This window comes from Petromyzon marinus, chromosome 30, assembly GCF_048934315.1.
Source record: "Petromyzon marinus isolate PM22_M1 ecotype Great Lakes invasive population chromosome 30, UKy_Petmar_22M1.pri1.0, whole genome shotgun sequence".
NCBI lineage: Eukaryota > Metazoa > Chordata > Hyperoartia > Petromyzontiformes > Petromyzontidae > Petromyzon > Petromyzon marinus.
Genome location: NC_133696.1, coordinates 6,612,305 through 6,634,006, shown reverse-complemented (window position 1 = coordinate 6,634,006; position 21,702 = coordinate 6,612,305). Strand labels below are relative to the sequence as shown.

General features: G+C 49.8%; 1 protein-coding gene across 1 annotated transcript in view; it reads left to right on the top strand.

The window, feature by feature from the left end:
• The first annotated feature begins 437 nt into the window (after positions 1–437).
• The window catches only part of LOC116947520 (uncharacterized), a 31,278-nt gene continuing 10,013 nt past the window's right edge, over positions 438–21,702 (top strand). Inside the window, exons 1-3 of the mRNA XM_032963363.2 lie at positions 438–868; positions 18,172–18,234; positions 19,378–20,261. Coding sequence (XP_032819254.2) covers positions 835–868; positions 18,172–18,234; positions 19,378–20,261 — 981 coding nt within the window. The 5' untranslated portion in view covers positions 438–834. The remainder of the gene's footprint in view (positions 869–18,171; positions 18,235–19,377; positions 20,262–21,702) is intronic.

The window sequence follows — 21,702 nt, the reverse complement described above, 5'->3', positions numbered from 1 at the left end:
AGCATCATTAAGCCTGTGAACAAAGGTGAGAATCAGAATCTGTATTTAGACTGGTGAAATCCGATGAGCAATGAAGCTCTTTTTTTAACACGTGTCCAGTATGGGCGGGTGTTGGGCAAGGACGCGTCGTGGAGTTGCAGCCAAGGAATGGAACGCGTCCGAGAAGACGTCGACAGAGGAGATGGAGCGATTGTGTCAGTGATTGCATCGCGGAATCGTGAGTGGTGACACACACCTTGGGGGAGATATTCATCCAGCAGTGGATTGACCCTGGTTATTGATAATTATGAATCCTTAAATCCTGGATTGTAGCGTCTGGAATTAGCGGGAGTCTAAAACCCTGAGCCAGGAGCTGTCCTCCAGAATCCAAATACGTAGTCGGCAGAGGCTCGTTCGTGCATTACATTCCTGAATTCAGGATCCTGGAGCCAGGATTTCCGCATAAAAACCACGACTCACCCTTGGTCTCCACCACACGTGGCTCCCCTCTGCAACAGCAGCTGTAGCATCAGCAGCAACAGCAGCAGTGGCATCAGTAGCAGAATCAGCATCAGCAAAAAGTAGCATCAGCAGTTGCGAAATAATTTCAAAGCAAAGCATCCCCCAGTCTTCAAGACCTCCACAGATGATAGACTTCCATCGCCATCGATGTCATAAGTTGACCTTAATTAAATTAGCTTAACTTTCCATTTCATTTTTTTGCGAATACGTTAACGATAACGCTTGTAATTGGTGTTTTAAAGTGTTCATTATTTTTGGTTAATATTAAACGAAGCCTTTTTTAGGTTTAATTTTTAAGACTGGATTCGGGTGCAGGTGACAGAAGAGACAGCCATGCGGTGCTTGGGGAGTCTCCTGCTGCTTACAGGTGAGTCACGCATGCATGTTGAACTTCTTTCGCACCGTACGTAGCCAACAGTGCCCATCGGAAGAGCAACGTGTGCGCGGTGTCCGTGTAATGTGCACCTAGCCTGGCACAAGCGTGCAGGGAAGTCGTCGCCACTTAGTAACGAATTGCTGCTGCTGTGTGTGTATGTCTATGTGTGTGTGTATATATGGAAGCGGTAGTGTAGCGGTTAGCGCGCTGCGCTATGAACCTGGCGACCCGGGTTCGATTCCCGCTCACGGTCAACACTAGTGACGATTATCTGAACCGGTCCCGGGCCTCCCCTAGGTCGACTCAGCCTCAAATGAGTACCTGGTGCGGTGTGTAAACATTGCCACTAGGGAGACAAAGGCGGTCGGGCGTGGTGCTGGCCACCCACCCCCTCGTGTACCGTTCCGGCCTTCATAGGTGCTCGCTAACAGCACTTGCCCCTACAGTCTGTTAAGGCTATATGGGGGATCTTTGTTTTTTGATCTTTGTGTATGTAGGAGCGGTGGAGCAGTGGTTAGCGCGCTGCACTTCGAACCCTGCGATCCGAGTCAGATGCTCGCTCACGGCCAACACCAGTGACGATTATCTGAACCGGTCCTGGGCCTCCCCTAGGTCGACTCAGCCTCAAATGAGTACCTGGTGCGTCGTGTAAACATTGCCACTCGGGAGACAAAGGCGACCGGGCGTGATTCTGGCCATCCATGGTGCTCAAGGACTAGTGCTTGTTCAAGTCGTTTATGGCTATACGGGGAATCTTTGTCTTTTCATGATTGTGTAGTGGGGAGCAGTAGTGCGGTGATTAGCTCACTGCGTAATGACAATCGGTGACCAAACTTATATTCCCTTACGTGAACGAGTGCCTGGTGCGGTGTGGTGTGAACATTACCACTGGGGAGACAAAGGCGGCCGGGCGTGGTGTCATCCACACCGGTCTTAATAGGTGTTCGCTCACCGTGCATGCTAGCAGCGGTTCGTAAGGCTTCACGGGTCTGTCTTTGTGTCCATTACAAAGCTGCGTATTCATAACGGCGGATTCGCAACTGACCAAGCCCCTTCTTTTATGTTCGTCACCGCTCCTCCTTTAGCTCATTGACGTCGTTATAATTCACAGGACCCCCTTAGTCAATGTGGGTCAGCCTCGTGCCATTGTGACGCTAACGCACCTGTCAGTAGCAGATGAGCATCTCCGCACGCACGCACTGCGAACATCGGCAGCAGCGCGTCACACGTTTCCGTTCCGGAGAAAAAGTAATTACCAGGGGGGTGGAGTTGGGGAGCGGTGGCGTAGCGGTTAGCGCACTCGCGCTATGAACCCGGTGAGCCCACGGTGAACTCGTCGGCCACGGCTTACGTGAGTGGTGGTGAGCGTGGTGTGAAGTATGGTCAAACAACACCCATGGCGTGGAAGATGCCTTCACCCAGCAGTTGGGATTGACGAAAGGCTGTACATTATTATTATTATTTTCATAATCTAAAAAACAAATCTAATGTGTTTATCCAGAGAAGCCTAACTGAGTCTCCAGATAGTTTTTTTTTTCCAGGAGGTTTCTGCATCGCAATGTTTGGCCAGTTGCATTCTTGTTGTGATGAACGATTTAGTGATGCTGCTGCATTGGCAGCGGTGCACAAGCTCAAACAAACAACAACAACAACAAACACTCAACACACTCGTCAACAATACCGTGACCTTAAATTGAAATACACGCATAATAGGCAACGTAAAAGGCAGTGTTCTTCACTAATTTTCAGAGGGGAGGGGGGCACTTTCGCCGATAAGACATCGTCAGTGCGAAGGCCGCCACACATTTGAAACCGCTGGGGGTTTGATAGGAGCACCACGACGACGATGATGATGATGGGGGTTTGGGGGTGTTTTCACATTTGTCTACTGGTCGTGAGTTCCGCACGTTAGGGGCCGCGCTAAAGGCCAGCGGTGACACGCGGCCCTTACAATGAAGACCACCGGCTTAAGCCAATGGTCCCTTCGACAGATCCATTCACACCCCCCTCTTTATTTCGCTATTAAAAGCCAACACACAGCGCTGACGTGCACCTGCGCCCGCCTGTTTTCGTTCGCCACTTGCTCCCACAAATTTGCACTTCGTATTTTTCGATTCGGGTGTGCTTTTTGTCACCGTCGTACGAAAATTCGTGAGCTCACTTGCACCTCTACCGAACTTCTTCCGCCGCCTTTTGCCCTCGTTATCATGTGTGCTCCGCGTTTTTCGATGCGCGCGTGTGCCTCGCTTGTTAGTTAGTCGTTGAGCTCCATGCCGTGTACTCCTTCTCTGCAATAGCCACGTTTCTATCTTTTCTTTGTTGCTGCTGCTGTGCTGACGCAGCACCAAGGATCTCCCCGTGTGTAGAATAGCCGAGCAGCTGGCTAAACGGGATCATTCTCCTTCGAACAAATCAAACACTCAAACTCAATACAACGCCCTTCATTATTTGGACGGGGAGAGGGGGGGGTTGTTTTTTTGGCGTTCCAATGATGTTGAACTGGTGTGTACCTAGAGAAACCCCGCCACGCTTACGAAATGGTAACGCTGAAAGTCCCACACAGACAGGTTCACGAAACCACTTCATGTACCGCGGTACAACTACCGGCAATCACCTGGCAGCCTCCTTAGCTTGGGAGAATTTCGTCAATCTCTCCACCCCCCACCATCACCCCGTCCCCTCGTGATTCACCAACCCTTTACCTCCATGGCGTTGGGGATCCTAGGCGGGTATTGCCGCCGTTACGGGAATGACCATCAGCAGGCCAGGGCAGCAGACAGATGCCCGATGGGACTGGTCCATTCCGAGGGTTGGTCTGTGTGGGGAAATTTCAAAGGTGATCAGAGTAAAAAAATATATATCTATTTTTAAATCTAATATTTTGTATTGCCTCTAATTTCTACGCTTCGTTGCTTATTTACGCTCTCAGTTGGCATTAAAGTTCCCATATTCGGCAGCACCCAAAGATTCTTCCTCACCGGGCCATTTGTGGGTTCGTTGTTTTTTTATGTTTTGGACCCAGCGCAAAAGGGACCAATGAGACCGCTTGGCGATTTGTGCCCCGGTGTCTTTACAAAAATGCCTCCAGGCAGATTTGTTAGTCCCAGTCCGTCACAGTTATCCATCAGATCGCTCCTCATCTAGGAGAGCCGGCGTGTCTTTTACCCGACGCGTTATCCGGTGACCCCTGCGATGGAAGTGGAGCACAGAACCGTCAGGTCAACATGGTGTGGCCACGTGCAGTCTTCGACTCTTGTTATCCACCCCGTCTCTCTGGCTTCTCTACGTGTGTGCTATGCCCGAAACGTCACCTATAATATGTTTTCCCGAGTTTTAAGGCCAAAGTTTTTTTGTTGACGAATGTGTTACATTTGTATTCAGATTAGACGTCATCTCTCTGGCCTCTCTATGTGTATGCTATGCAGAAGGGCGATTGCCAGAAACGTCGTCTAGCATATACTTTTGCCCATTTTTAAGGCCACGCAGTGCTACTGACGAATGATTGAGTCGTGTGTTGTGTGTCTCTACTGCGCGGTAACTGCCAGATCTCGCACAAGGGGTGGAGGCGTTAGCCATGAATTTTGGTGGTGGTAGGCCATGATGACATCTTGATCTTGACCTCAAATGCTTTTGGTTGGGTTTTGGTTGCGGCTCAACTTTGTTTGACAGCAGTCGACAGGCGAGGGTTGGTGGATCACATAGATAGACATCGGCGAAATTCTCAAGACAGCCCCCCCCCCGACCCCCCCCCCCCCCCACACACACACCTTGGCTACGAGGTGGTCACTAGGTGGAAGTTGACAATATTGCAAGTTGGTTCGAGAGCACTTTTGGAGTGTTCTCCCCTCGTGGGATGATTTTTTGTTGGTAGTCATACATTACAGAATACACTACTGTACACATATACAAAGACAAAGATCCCCCGCATAGCCTTTAACAGACTGTCGGGGCACATGGTGTTAGTGAGTAGCACCTATGAAGGCCGGAATGTTTTACACGAGAGGATGGGTGCCCAGCACCACGTCCCAGTGCTCGTGTTTTACACACCTCACCAGGTATTCATTTGAGGCTGAGCCGACCTAGGGTAGGTCCAGAAACGGTTAAAATATTGGCCACTGTTATTTTTGGTCGTGAGCGAGAATCGAAAATCGAGTCAGCGGGTTCGTGGCTAAGAGCGCTAACCACTGCACTACAGCTCCCTAGTACACACATATCTATATAAAGACAAAGATCCCCCGTATAGCCTTAGCAGGCTGCTGAGTGAAGTGCTGTTAGCGAGCTCCTATGAAGGCTGGAACGCAACACGAGCGGGGTGGATGTCCAGCACCATGCCCGGCCACCTTAATTCTCGGGCGGCGAAGTTTTGACACACCGCACTCGGTCCTCATTTGAGGCTGAGTCGACCTAGGGGAGAACCAGGACCGGTTAAGATAATCGTCACTGGTGTCAACCGTGAGCGGGAATCGAACCTGGGTCGCCAGGTTCGTAGCGCTGCTCGCTAACCGTGACGCCACCATTCCGCATCACACACACACACACTCTCTGAACTTAACAGCAGATATCGGCACTGGCAAAACATTCCCAATGAAGCAGGACCCATCCTGAAAAGCAATCGTAAGACTCAGCGAGACTTTCCTGTGTAAAATAGGGGACAATTGTGATGAGTATCGTGTGAAGCGAGGTCCAATAGCCCCCGCGACCCCCGGCACGCCGTGGGGAGGTCTTGCTCCAGCAGTGAATTGGCCAACGGAACTTTACAGAGACCTGCATTGTGATTATTATTTTTTATTATCATGATGACGCTCGTTTGACCAGGAAACTCTCACCGAGAGTCTCAAAAACTCTCTTTTCAAGAGGGTCCTGCCACGTTTTTTTTTTAATTTGTTGCATCATGTGCTCTATGTGTAATCCCGATTGAGTTATAAACGGGTAATATTGAACATGTGGCAAATTTGGACCGCGACGCCGGAACCGGTGACGCAATGGCTTGCACTTAAAAAATATAATAACGCGACAGCATCGGTGTGCAGCAGACGACGCGTGTACATTGTTAACGTTTTACGGTTAATATACGCGCCGCAGGATTAATCGGGGAAGCGACTTAATTCGAACCGTGACCACACCCCCACTGGAACAAGCGACGTACGCGCTACCGCTGGGCCGAATCACTTCTAACGGGACACGGCAGGGGGTTCCACCCTTCGGCTCTTCCGCTCTTTCTCTGCTAACGCGAGCCGGAGTCTCTAAGAATGAGCGGATGTGAGTGAGACACGCATTCCGCTTAGCTCTCTCTCACCCCCCCCGCCCCCGCCCCGTCTCTCTCTCTCTCTTAGTCGGGTATATAAACTTTCTACCCAGCGATTCTGACTGGCTGAGTCGATCTGAGTAAGGGAGGAGACGGGGTCATGCTTGGTCGGCTGGCTGCCGCTTGCCACCGTCGACGTGGATGGGATCTCTCATCATCCTCTCATCAATCCGGGAGTCGAACTCAGGTGGCAGGTTTTTCGTAGCGCGCAAGCCACTGTGCTCTCGTGCCACACGCCACGAGTGTGGCACGTGTGTGTGGGGAGCGGTAGTGTGGCGGTTAGCGCTACGCTGCGCTACGAACCCGACGACCCGAGTTCGATTCCCGCTCACGGCTAACACCAGTGACGATTATCTGAACCGGTCCTGGGCCTGCCCCTAGGTCGACTCGTCCTCAAATGAGTACCTAATGCGGTGTGTAAACATCGCCACTAGGGAGACAAAGGCGGCCGGACGTTTTGCTGGCCGCCCACCCTCTCGTGTGCTGCGCCGGCCTTCATAGGTGCTCGCTAACAGCACTTGCCCCAACAATCTGTTAAGGCTATACGGGAGATCTTTGTCTTTTGATGTATGTATATGCGTGGCTGTGTGTATGTCTGGATATGCGTGCGGGACTCACCTGACAATCGCCCTCCAACAACGGGCGGAGGAGCGATGCTCACAACAACGAGCAGGAGCGCCGGGCGGCTACAACACAAGAAGTTTGTCACAGTGGAGAGCGCAAGTGGCGCATCTCCGAGATGTCTCAGTCAGTCAACCATGGCCCCTGGGTCTATCCCGTGACCTCCTGCACCTAGCCTGGCACATCAGTCAGCCCACAGCACCTGGGTCTTTCCCGTGACCTCCTGGCGGCAGCAAGCTCTCGACAATTGCCGTGGCCCCAACATGCACCTAGCCTGGCACATACGCTGTCGTGACGTCGTCGTAACTTCGTGGCGGCGAATGGGCGGTTGTTGTTGTTGCTGTTGTTGTTGCTGTGTTAATCTGAAGGGCGGTGTCGTCGTGGCCGATGAGCGCGTGTACCATACATCTGACGCGCGCGGGGTTCGATTCCACGCCAACGGCTAACATCAGTGGCGAGCCATGAGACTGAACCGATCCTGTTAAGGATGTGTGTGTACACATCAGCGCCGGAGAGACAAAGGCGGTCGGGCGTGGCGTTGATAGCACTACGCGCATGTGTGCTTTTGTAGCCTTCATATGATCTCGCTTACAGCCCTTGTCCCAGAAACACATAAAGCTGCAGAGGTGATGGCACGGGTGTGAATTTGTCAAATCGTCAAATAGATACCATTTGAACTAAACTATAAAACTAAACAATTTTTTTTATTTTACCAGGTAAGGCCCACTGAGCTTTGTACAGTAGCTCTTTTTCAGAAGCGACCTGGCCACAAATGATAGCTCAACGAAGTGGCTTATCATCATCACGTGGAGGGAAACACCAGAGGACTCGGTGGAAAAAACCCCACGCAACCACGGAGAGAGAGAGATAGAGAGACATGCAAACTCCAAATATACAGCAGCAGGCGTCAATGCCGCAATGGAACCCACAACCACATGTATACCAGGCGAGGTACTTAACAACCCGCCACCTCGCCCTCCATCTCACCACCGTCCCTCCTCCCGCGCCACCTCGTGTAAAGCGTTACGTCTGCATTAACCACACGTGCTTGTGGTAAAAAAAAAAATTCATACGACCAAATATGCTTGGATCATGTTTGCATTGTTCTTTAAACTGCATTGGCCTACGCCAGAGAGAGCCTCCTCCGTGGATTTGTCTCACGCAGTGCTCAAGACCAGAGACCGTCAAAAGTCAACGAGTACAAGGATAATTGTAAACGACGGAGCATTAATAGCTCGGGGTTAGGCAGTCGCATTCATGGGGCTGCTTTTAGCCAGAAATAGTTCATCATCTTGAAACTGGCAAAAAACGGGGTTCCATAGATACTTGGGATAATCTTTGTGCGGTTTTTTTTCTTGTGTTCTTTCAAATTGTAACCCTAATCTGTCGTGCGCGTAATCAGTTGACTCACAGGTCTGCAAAGCATCTCGCGATTGCCGTGCTATGTCGGAAATGAGTGGGCTAAACTTTGTTCAGTCTCCGCGTTTTCACATTTTTTTCCCTGTCTTAATGTTTTAACTCTTCGCCGGAGGTCTGAAGCGGCCCTAGGAGATACGAACCCTGCTATCTAAATTAGCTCTGAGTAAGCATTCTCGCATCTTACGAAAATAAAACTCAGATCGCAATGCTATACCCCTTTTTAGAATGTGCGAGGTTGCAAGGAATTCCACTCATTGATAAGTTCAGAAAAATACCGCTATTTTTTTTTACGCTTTCCGACTGAGCTTGAACGCGGTAAACGCATCAGCTTTGTCTGTCCGCCCGTCTGTCCGTGTGCAACGGGGAGTCGCGATAGCCCTCATGAATGTGGCCCAATGTGAATGCAACTGGAGTATAAAGTAGCGTTGTTAGTAGGGACTCGTCCGAGAGCAGTGCTGTTTAACCTTTACTGCAGCCTGCAACCCCTTCGGTTCTCAGAAAGGGCATCTCGCACCCTCTGTGCATCCCAGGTTAGGAACCACTGCCCTCGAGAAAACCGGACACGTTGCCCACAACTTGGGAGACACCCACACACAGCAGAGCAAAAATGATCATTTGTCAATATTAAAACGCGTTTTCCTCTGACACGCTTTATTTAAGCTGTCCGTACTACTGATCAAAACAACATACTGCGAGCGTTACGGAATCCATGCGTATGCGATATCCCTCCCCCTCCCTTACTTATTAATTTCGTCGTCGCATTTATTGATTTATTTAGGATTGGGGATAGTTTATTTTTTTACGTATCTATCTTATTTGACGCTGAGTAAATATGTGATTAAGTCGTCGTGCCACATGATGGTGAATCCATGCAAAAATCTTGCGCGGCAATTTTTGCCTCTCCCCCGAGTGAGAGATCCACCCACGGCACCTTCATCCGTTCAATGGATCGCGATTGTGATTGAAGAGCCAGATCATGTTTGACGGTGGTGACGATATCGCCCTCTAGTGGCTGCGGGCGTAGCGCGAACCGCTTACATACAACACGTGTAGTAAAACATACATATATTCATTGCGACACATGCGAATCAATGAGTGTGCTTATGACCCTAACAACCGACATCTGTTCATCGATGTCCCCTTGCTGTGTACTCGTTGCGGGGGCACCAGTGGCATTGACCATGATGACATCTCCGTCTTTATTGATCTGGGAATCTTTCACTGAATTCAGACGATAACCGACCCAGGTCCCCATTGTTCACAAGGGACGCATCGTGGCAACGCGTTGTCCTTCCGGTATTAGGAAGTCACCGGAGCACTTGGAAAACTCATTTCTTTCCAACTGCTTTTGCGTGTTTCAATTTGGTGTCCTTTCCCCAAACCTTCCATTAGCTACGTACGATGCGAAATAAGTTCAACATACGTACGCTGCCATCATCATCACGTTATCTATACAGCATGCGGCTCCGTTACCCATAATGTACACACCCCGACTGCTTGACGTTAAAGATCCTGTGGTGGCATTGGCCAGAGGAGGTCATGGCGTGCCGGCGTCACGGTCCAAATATGCGAACATTCGAAAAATGACCACACAGATTTACTGAATTGGGATCACACCCACAGCAGCAGCATCACCCACTCTGCTTTGAAACCACTGCAGGCTGTGCCTCTGAAGCACAGCAGCAGAGCCTTGCATCGCGACCATAGCCTTGCGCTGTAAGAACGGCGCAATTACCAAATGTACTTCTCGAATAATGATTACGATGATTTCCCATCTCCTGGCCACCTCGCAACCCGAAGAGCGGGATTAGGGGACCTTATTTAGGTAATCCACCAACCCTCGCCTCCAAAGGAACCCGGATCGCAGGTGCGACTCGCAAGCCAAACACGCACGGCTGTCTTAAGTTGAGCCGCCAGTTCTAGTCGCGACGGGGCTGACCTGATACTACGGACCCACACACATCTTCATACGAAACACACAAGTGAAGTAATGTAATTCTTAATCGGAGTTATATTTTGTTAAACCACACACAAGCACACAATGCGTATGACGTCGTATATAGTTTAAAGATTGGATTTAATCCACGCTAAAGACGTCCGTGTTTTGCGATACAGAGGGGTCGCCTGTTCAATCTCCCGATATGGCAATTTAAACATTGCGCGAGAGTCTTAAATCATCACCGCCCTCGCTCCCCCTGTCCCCCGAGCGGGCCCCCTCCATTTGAAAGTTGGCCTACCCTTCCACTCTGGCCAGACGTCTTGGTAGAGGGTGAGCGTTACCCACACCTGACGCCACCGCAAACGCACTGCCCCGCACGATCGACTCACGGTGGTGGCGGTTGTGCCATGTTGATACCTCTGGGGAGGTCGGAGTTGAGAAACATTCCCCGTCGTTTCAAATGCCACACCGGGAGATGGAAACCGGACAACTTCTCTCGGATTGCGAGTCCAGGGTGGTAAAGATTACGCCACGGTAGTTTCCCTAGCTCCAGCCTTATTCGTGTTAAATTTAGACCCCACACTCCCACCCCACCTTAGACAATCGAGTCACGTTGGAGGGCACGACGCTGGCGAATTTCCACGCGGTCATAAATAGCATCAATGGGCGCCCCGCCCTTGAGAAACAATAGGAGATCCTTCCACTGTGGAACTGGGGCGTTCGCGTCCGGGTTAGGGTTAGGCTTAGGGCGTTTATCCTCCCTGGACTGGGTTCGTGCCCGTGACCTCTGTTAATTCTGGAAGGAAATAATTGACCAGTGTCTGTTGAGGTTTTTTTTGGTGGTGGTGGGGGAAAGGGACGTGGTTCGCGATTTAACTTACAATGAGTTAGGGTGTAGCCACGTGAACCTGTGCATTTAACTTTATTAGAATGTTAGTGGGCGAACATGTGTGTCAAGTGGGGAGCGCGGTAGCGTAGTGGTCAGCGCACTGGGCTACAAACCCGGTGATCCGAGTTCGAATCCCATACCCTGGCTTGGCCTGTACAGCAAAAAATGCAGACCCCCACCTGTACTGTTTGTTTGGGATATCGTGTTTCCCCCAGCACGCGTGCATTTTCTCCAGATTCTGCGGTTATTTCGCACGTTAAAGCACTCACTCGTTAAATTGGCCGATAACACCTCGGCCAATGTGATGAGTGAAGCTTGGGTGCAGAGGAAGAAAATCTAGACTATAGGGGCAGCAGAGGAGGAGGAATGGAAATCCTATTGAGCGGCAATCCTATTGAGCGACAGAGGTTGACTGGGGGCGTTGATAACATTCCTCGCTTGTCGGAGAGGTCAAATCCGTCAAGAAAGGATTCTGCACATCCATGTGACCAGCATATACATCATAAGTTCAGACCAGGCAAAGGCGAAGATCCCCCCTATAGCCTTAACAGACTGCTGGGGCAAGTGCTGCTAGCGAGAACCTCTGAAGGCCGGCACGGTACACGAGAGCATCACCCCGGCCACCTTTGTCTACCCAAGAGGTCAAATCCGTCAAGAAAGGATTCTGCACATCCATGTGACCAGCATATACATCATAAGTTCAGACCAGGCAAAGGCGAAGATCCCCCCTATAGCCTTAACAGACTGCTGGGGCAAGTGCTGCTAGCGAGAACCTCTGAAGGCCGGCACGGTACACGAGAGCATCACCCCGGCCACCTTTGTCTACCCAAGCGGCGATGTTTACACACCGCACCAGGTACGCATTTGAGGCTGAGTCGACCTAGGGGAGCCTAGGTCGACTCAGCCCAGGGCTGCTTCAGATAATCGTCACTGGTGTTGGTGGCCGTGAGCGGGAATCGAACTCGTGTCACCGGTTCGTAGCTAACCGCTCCCCACGAACACACACACACGAATACAAAGAACCCCCTACATAACCTTGGCAGGCTGCTCGTGGAAGTGCGGTTAGCAAGCACCTATGAAGGCCGGCACGAGAGGGGTGGGTGCCACGCCCGGCACAAACGTCTGCCATTGTCGATTGCCGTGCAGAAATGTCTCCAAATAAACCAACAACGCCGGTGCTGAGGGTCCGAGCTCTCTGCGGGTCGCAGCGTCGTGTCTCATCGATCGTCTTCTCGCTCGCAGACGGCGGGGGGGTGGCGGTGGTGGCTGTGAGTCTGCAGAGGCTCAACGGGCCCGTTCTGATGTTTCTCTGGCGGCCCGATCTCGCTTCCTGCCTTTGTGCGTGGCACCACTGCGCGTGTGGCTCATGCAGAGAACAGAGGCGAAGGGGGGAGGGGGGGGTGGCGGGGTGGGGGGGGCTGGTGGGTGGGAAATAGCAGAAGTAAAAGTAGAGGTATCAGCATGCAGCAACATCAACAGCATCAGTAGTATCATCACGAATAGCGTCATCAGCAGCATCTGCGGCATCAGCAGCATCATGAGAGGTATCAGCAGCAACATCATCAGCAGCATCATCATCAGCATCGTCAGGAGCATCATCAGCAGTATCAGCAGCAGTATCAGCAGCAGTATCAAAATCATGCAGCAGTGATGTCATTGTCATCACCAGCAGTAACAAAACCATCATCGGCAGCAGCAGAAATTATTCGTCGTTAAAGGATGATCATCATCGTCAGCAGGAGATGCAAAATAATAGGTAATCTGCCACGTTGGTACTCGAAGTCCTGGTACCATCATCTTCTTCTGTGTGGCTGATGTGGCTCTGCCGCAAAAGCTGGTTGAACCAGGGGATTGCGTCAGTGGGGAATCGTCGCAGTGGCGATGATGCCCCCTCCTTCGTGTTTGCCAATCGGGCATTGAGTCGCAATACGTCCCCTGGTACTGCTCTGGATGATGATCACAGTCGCGTGATCACAATCAGTAAGCAAGAGCCAACAGCGGACCTAAAATCAGCACCAACAGCAGTCCCTATATTAGTGTTATCATAATCAGCAGCAGCAGAATCATGATTATCATTGACCAAAGTATATTCAAAATGAGTTGCAGCAGCATCACGAGTAGAAGCGTCATCAATATCATAATCAGATGCAGTATCAATAGCAATATTAGTAGAATTAATCGTCATCATAATCGGCAGCAGTAGGGAATGCAAAATGTTGTTGATCGTCATCAATGACATTGACAGCGTTCGTATTAGAGTCACCATCATCGTATTTACGGTCTTGGCAACAACATCACCATAGTCATCATCGCCACCACTGTCACTATCGTCATCGCTACCATCACTGCCATCATCGCCAGCATCACCATCATCATCATCACCAGCATCAAACTTTATCACCACCACCATCATCAAACATCATCGTTACCACCATCAGCACCACGACCAACCATCACCACAATCACCCTTAACATCACCACCACAGTATTCATCACCATCATAATCACAATCATCGCCATCATTATCAACACCATCATCACCACTGTCATGATCAGCATAATTAACTCTGACACCATCACCACCATCATCAACACTACTATCATCACCACCATCACCACTGTCAGCCCTACAAACACACCACCATTACCATCATCAGCTTCCACACCGTCATTATCACCAATCACCACTACCACCATCACCACTACCATCCCACCACCGATACCATGATCACCATCACGACTACCATCATCACCACCACCCCCTGAATAATAAACCCCGGTCCCTCCCAGTCCCCTGGAGTCTATGGGCGAGAAGGAACGAAACTTTCCAAGATCCTTTGGCTTCAATAGAATGTTTGTTTTGTTTATTAATTAATTTCGATGTTCACATCGTTATTTTTTAGCAGATGCTATCTATCTGTGTGTGTGTGTGTGTTACGTGTAACTCACATCATTGGGCGAGCACGTGGTACAGCACGTGCCTTGGAGGGAGTCTGCACGTGGTCACACGTGTCTGGGCCTCCGCGTCACCGTTTGTTGATATTTAACATCGTGACAACGGGTGGAACATATTTTTTTGCTTCCCACACCCATTGTATAATTCCCCCATGATAATAGACACTCCCACAGAGATCCGAGCGCATTGTTTCACGTATTCGCTCCGATACCCCGCCCGCCATGTAGAGTTGAGGTCGGCTCGGGGTTCTCACGCCCTGAGTGAGTGTTGGGGTTCAATACATGGCCGTGTTTAGAGATCTCGAGCAGAGCAGTGCATTATAAAATGTTGCGTCGAGCTATAGGTAGGGCCCCGAAACGGGGTAAGTGAGAAGGGGCCTTTCACGGACATCGTTACAAGTGTAAGGACGATTTGACGCACTTCTCTTGAGATGGTTTCATTATTGAAGACACGTTCACTTGAAAGCAGGGCAATTTCACTAAAACCGCGACTATTATAGTTTCCTTTTGAGGCCACTGTGTTATTAATGACGAGTGTTTTGGGGTTCGGTTTAACACGTTGGCTTTCGAGACAAATATTAGTCGTAATAGAGGTTTTTGGGGTTAGATCGCGATCTAACCCCAAAAACCTTTATTATGTTTTGGGGTTGTCGTTGTTAATTGTTCTTGTGACACCACCGACGAAGCAGCAGCAGCAGCAGGAGCAGCACCACATCATTGGTGACAATATTTGGGGGCAGGCTGACTTTGTGTGCGTGTTTAGTTTTGTTGTCCTTACCCCCGGCACCTCCGATGAGCACGGTTGGCTACGTAGGGTGCGAAACGAGTTCACCGTAACATACGTACACATCGTGGGCGATCAAAGTCACATCGCTGTGCCTACTGGGATTGCAAGGTTTTGACGCTATACAAAGCATTCAAAATGCATTTGCGGAGTTACGTAAAGCTGATGTCGCGATGATCGTCGTGTCATATTGTATCGTGTCGTGAAGAATCTACAGTGAGGGAAAAAAAGTATTTGATCCCCTGCTGATTTTGTACGTTTACCCACTGAGAAAGAAATGATCAGTCTATCATTTTAATGGTAGGTTTATTTGAACAGTGAGAGACAGAATAACAACACAATCCAGAAAAACGCATGTCAAAAATGTTATAAATTGATTTGCATTTTAATGAGGGAAATAAGTATTTGACCGCTCTGCAAAACATGACTTAGTAGTTGGTGGCAAAACCCTTGTTGGTAATCACAGAGGTCAGACGTTTCTTGTAGTTGGCCACCAGGTTTGCACACATTTCAGGAGGGATTTTGTTCCACTCCTCTTTGCAGATCTTCTCCAAGTCATTAAGGTTTTGAGGCTAACCTTTGGTAACTCGAACCTTCAGCTCCCTCCACAGATTTTCTATGGGATTAAGGTCTGGAGACTGGCTAGGCCACTCCAGGACCTTAATGTGCTTCTTCTTGAGCCACTCCTTTCTTGTCTTGACCGTGTGTTTTGGGTCATTGTCATGCTGGAATACCCATCCACGACCCATTTTCAATGCCCTGGCTGAGGGAAGGAGGTTCTCACCCAAGATTTGACGGTACATGGCTCCGTCCATCGTCCCTTTGATGCGGTGAAGTTGTCCTGTCCCCTAAGCAGAAAAACACCCCCAAAGCATAATGTTTCCACCTCCATGTTTGACGGTGGGGATGGTGTTCTTGGGGTCATAGGCAGCATTCCTCCTCCTCCAAACACGGCGAGTTGAGATGATAACAAAGAGCTCCATTTTGGTCTCATCTGACCACAACACTTTCACCCAGTTGTCCTCTGAATCATTCAGATGTTCATTGGTAAACTTCAGACGGGCATGTATATGTGCTTTCTTGAGCAGGGGGACCTTGCGGGCGCTGCAGAATATCAGTCCTTTACGGCGTAGTGTGTTGCCAATTGTTTACTTGGTGACTATGGTCCCAGCTGCCTTGAGATCATTGGCAAGATCCTCCCGTGTAGTTCTGGGCTGATTCCTCACCGTTCTTATGATCATTGCAACTCCACGAGGTGAGATCTTGCATGGAACCCCAGGCCGAGGGAGATTCACAGTTCTTTTGTGTTTCTTCCATTTGCGAATAATCGCACCAACTGTTGTCACCTCACCAAGCTGCTTGGCAATGGTCTTGTAGCCCATTTCAGCCTTGTGTAGGTCTACAATCTTGTCCCTGACATCCTTGGAGAGCTATTTTGTCTTGGCCATGGTGGAGAGTTTGGAATCTGATTGATTGATTGCTTCTATGGACAGGTGTCTTTTATACAGGTAACAAGCTGAGATTAGGAACACTCCCTTTAAGAGTGTGCTCCTAATCTCAGCTCGTTACCTGTATACAAAACACCTGGGAGCCAGAAATCTTTCTGATTGAGAGGGGGTCAAATGCTTATTTCCCTCATTAAAATGCAAATCAATTCATAACATTTTTGACATGCGTGTTTCTGAATTTTTTTGTTGTTATTCTGTCTCTCACTATTCAAATAAACCTACCATTAAAATTATAGACTGATCATTTCTTTGTCAGTGGGCAAACGTACAAAATCAGCAGGGGATCAAATACTTTTTTTCCCTCACTGTACATCGCGGCAACACCGCAGATGGCGTAGTCTACCGTACTTGTTGTTTTCATTATTTGGTGGTGGAAGCGGTACACAACCACAGTTAACAACAACTCCACACACTCGTCATTAGTAACACTGTGGCCTTAAAAATAAAAAATGTCTGTTATAGACTCCTTATGTGCCGTGAACAAGGGCCATTGCCCGAAACGTCGCCTGTTATACTTGTTTTTTTTGTTTTGAAGGCCACAGTACGTTTGACGAATGTGTTGGGGGAAAAAATTTGTTTGAGAAAAATACTTTATTTTATTTTATTGAGCCGACCAATGGAACCCTGACTAATAACTATTAGAGGGAGAATAGTTACCCTATTCACTATACTCGTTACTCTGTTCGCTATAATAGTTATCCTACTCATTATAATAGTTACCCCATTCACTATAACAGTTACTCTTCACTTTAACAATTACCCCGTTCAATATCACAGTTATCCTGTTCACAGTGGCATGAACAAACAAAAAACCGCGTAAATACTACCAGGACAGCGACTCGTGTACAATCTGAACATTCGTGGTACAAAATCCGGAGTATCTGTGTGCCATCGCCACTTCTCAAAGACGAATGCGTCAGTGGTTGCTAGGGATTGCATCATAATCATCCCCGTGACACCAGCCAATCAGTTGCCAGAGAAACAATCCTGATACGTTTGTGTGCGTTTGTCCGTGTCTATCTATCGTGTGCCGTGTCGACCTTTACAGGTTAGAGTATTTGTATGCGATTGTGCAAGCGTGTGTGTGTTGGCGTGTGTGATTCTTAGCGTGTATTTATGCGTGCGTTTTTGTGATGGTGTGTGTCTCTGTGTGTCTATTTGTGACAGCGTGTGTCTGTGGGTTTATGTGCGCTACAAACCGAGTTCGATTCACGCTCACAGCCAACACTAGTGACGATCATCTGAACCGGTACTGGGGCTCCCCTAGGTCGACTCAGCTTCAAATTCGCACCTGGTACGGTGTTTAAACATTGGGGCGCAGGCTCTGGCCAACCCACCCGCTCGTGCACCGCGCCGACCTTGGTAGGCGCTCACTTACAGCACTTGCCCCAAAAGCCTGTTACAGGCTATACGGGGGAACTTTGTCCTTGTTGCGTTCGCGTGAGAGCGCGCCTGTGTGGTTGTGAGTAATGGGCAAGCCGTACGGCGGCTCTCCCGACCCGCCCCTACGATCTCACGGAAAGTTGCGCAATCCAAAACCGCGTGAAATCCTAAATCTGTGTCGACGACGCAAATTTGCAGAATCGCGTCGGCCCTTCGGTGTTCGATCATTATTATTCATTGCCAGACGCCTCCGGAAAGTAAGACGCACCACTCCGGAATGGTTTTGACCGGGTGGACAAATAAAGTTGCACGCGACAAAACGCGTTCACACACAAAAGCGGCAGGCGGAGGAGGAGTAGGAGGTAGGAGGGAGGGAGAGGTTGGTAGGGGTGGGATGCAGCTGGTGGTGGTGGTAGGAGGGTGCGGGTGTGCGTCTTATAATCCGGAGAATGCGGTGCTAATCTTTTGATTGTCTTGTTCGCTCGTGGCAGGATGGTGGATGGTGGTTGGGGCAAATTCTGACCCTCCAAGCGATGTGACGACGGTCAAGGGGGGTAAGCTGCGCAAGTCACGCGACAACATCCTTTGATTTTCTGTGTACTATGAAGACGGGCCGTTGCCCGAAACGTCACCTGTTTCGGTGTCATTGCTATCGTCTTGTCAATTGTGCTTGCGCACCATTTCCAACGCAGCAGCATCACTACCACCAGATTACCCATCGCCATCAGCAGCAGCAGCAGCATTAGCAGCGATAGTAAGTTCATTGCCATCGACAGCATCGGAAGTAAAACGTCATCACGAGCCGGAGAGCAGTGGATGCGAACGTGGCCTGTAATCCAGCGCTGTGGGGGGGGGGGGGGGGGCAACGAGGGTTGGCGGACCACTCGCAGATGTTGTTAGACTCCCTTCCCGCTGGCGTCGAGGAGATGCCATCCCACGGGCTCGCCAGAACAACAAGGGGATAGAACAAACGCGCGGACTAATCTCGTGGGAGGAAGTTGGATGGCATGGGATTGTGCGTTGCCACCCTTGCACGCATGGGGTTTTCTCCCGGTCCTCCGGTTTCCTACCGCAGACGCGTAAACATTCATTCATCGGCTGGAAACATCTTAATAGCACAGAGGACCGCGGAGCGTGGGCAATTGGCGCTATTGCGACGGCTTCTTGCGGCCTGGCTGCTGCTGCTGCTGCTGTTACCCTCCCCGTTCATCTGTGGTTTCTCCACGCTCCTCTGAGCCGTCCTCCCCCTCTCTCTCTCTCAGTAGCATCAGCAGTGGCTTCATCATCAGCAACAGCAGCATTATCAGCAGCAGCATCATCAGCAGTGTTGTAGTATCAGCAAGTAGCTTCATTTATCAGCATTAGCAGCAGTAGATGTAACTTCAAGATCAGCAGCAGCAGTAGTTATATCATCAGCAGTAGCATCTTCAGCAGCATTGTCAGCAGCAGCAGCAACAGCGGCAGCAGTAACTTCAACAACAGCAGCAGCAGTTGAATAATCAGCAGCAGTAACATCATCAGCCGCAGCAGCAGATTCATCACCAGCGTCATCATCAGCAGCAACATGAGGAGTAGCATCATAAACAGCATCAGCAGCAAGATCGCCATCCACACGATGTGAATGCCGACGTTGTTTAACGGGGCGACGGTGTGATGATTCTCAAAATCCGCGTTTGTTCGTTTCTCTTTGCTGGCAGTTTTGAGCACGTTGAATGCAGTCAACCCCTCCGCCAGCACATCTCCTCCACTAGCAACGCCCGCAACGACACAACTACCATCGAAGGCGACCGTCACACAGCCGACAAAACAATTAACTACTCTCAATAAAAGCAACAACGTCGCATCATCGCCATCATCAACAGCACCGTCGTTATCAACCCCATTATCATCAACACCACCATCATCAACGCCACCCTCATCAGCCACAACAACATCCGTCGCAGCAGCGGCAGCGGCGGCGTCACCAGCCGCAATAGAAAAAACGTCTTCGCACGCAGTTGCCACACCGGCAACAAATACAGCATCCACCCCCGCAAACACCAACAGCATCACCCCCACGAACACCAACAGCACCACCCCCACGAACACCAACACCACCACCCCCTTCGGCAACAACAACCGCACAAGCGCCATCGCCGCCACCACCACCGCGACCACCATCACCACCGCCGCAAACGAGACCAACATCGCCACTTCCCCCAGTACGAACGCGACGGAGTTACCCAACAACGCGAGCATCACGCTGCAGACTGCCAATTCCTCCACGGTTACCCCCACGTCGCCCTCCTCGTCCACCTCCCCATCCGCCACCCCCGGCGTGTCTCAGGACGCTGCGACCGTGGTCGGTACTGGCACGACTCCGCCATCGGCGACAGAAGCCGCGAATTCGAGTGTGACCACTGCTGGTGGTGCTGCTGCTGGTGAAATCAATAATAATAATACGAATAATAGATTCGACGCATCCACTGCCAAGACTGCGACGCCACAGGATGCGAGTGAAGGTGGAGTGTCGATCGATGATCGCGGCATCGACGGCGGCAGAACGCTTCCACCGCCGACAGCTCGCCCAAGCAAGACCGAGGTAAAGTGAAGCGGAGGACTTTGAAGCTGGTCAAGGATGCGTCCTCATTTTAAACGCCAAATCACAACCACGCACTTCCACTCGTCATCCAAAGCCATTCCTGAGCACTCCCGACTTTAATTCGCCCGTCTCACCAAGTTTCCCCGCCTATCGCATTCTCGGTGTGTCCCACCCGTTCACAATCCATCCCCGCACCAATTCGATCGGAGTGTCCTCCACTCAATCGTCGGATTGCGTTGCCGTGCACGGCAGTGACCCCTGACCCTTCACCCGTGGTTGTGGGTGAGGATGTGTCGAACATGCTCTACAGGAGTAACAATAATTACAAGAACAAGTGCTGCGTGATCAGCTCGGTTTAATGATTGGTACCTGTATGCATCCATGATGTTGATGATGATTACATTATGTTAATGCGATGCTAGTGTGTTGAGTAACTCATGATGATGGTGGTGGTGAGGGTAACAATACATAATGATGGTGGTGATGATGATGATGATGATGAAAATTATATTGGTCACTGAGTGATGGTGAGTACCAACATTGATGATGAAGCGTCAATGATGATGATGATAGTGGTGGTGATAATGGTAAGTACATTTTGTACTTGAGTGAGTGTCTGTGTAAGCATTGATGACATGTTTAATATATTGCTATTGAACTTGTTGCTAATTGAGTGTAAACAATGATGATGACGATGATGATCATTGTGAGTGATGGTGAGTGTAATATTTGAGGATGATAATTGTTGCATTGTTTAAATGTATTTATAATTATGATGTTGATCATTTGATGATGCCAATGAGAGAGGAGTGGGTAGTTACAGACTGACACCAACAATAACCCAACTCCACTACAGGGACAGCTGCTATCAGGGGGTCCCCTAGGCAAAAAAATAAAACCCGGCGTTCTCATACTGTTGTTACTTTATTGGCACAGTATAAATGTAGTATAAATGCTGATATATATCCGTGCCAAATTACAACTCTCTAGCCCTTCGAGAGCGTCATTGGGACTCACATCAGCCACTCGCTCTGAAGGATCCTCCCAATCTGCAAGCGAGAGGGTCCTTCCTTCTCTATGAACATCTGGTAATTCACCAGCATTGGTTCCAGCAAGCCAGCCTCTGCCGATGAGACAGTGAATGTCGAAACCGGTCCAGAGATATTTGTTTTTGTTACTTTGTATTGAACAGATTCTGCTGAAATGATGCACTGGCAAAAAAAAGGCCGGTGCAGCCGATGGGATGTGTGAAAACAACAGCGACGGAATACAAAGGATGTGTTCATGTGCAGGGACAGGCTCGCGAAGGAGGCGCGTTGTCCGCGCATTTATGTCAGAATAAGAATATTTATTTAGGCTGGAGGAATCCGATGAGCTATGAAGCTCTTTCTCACAGCTATCCAGTAGGGGCGGGTCAGAACGTTACTACAACAACAAAGGC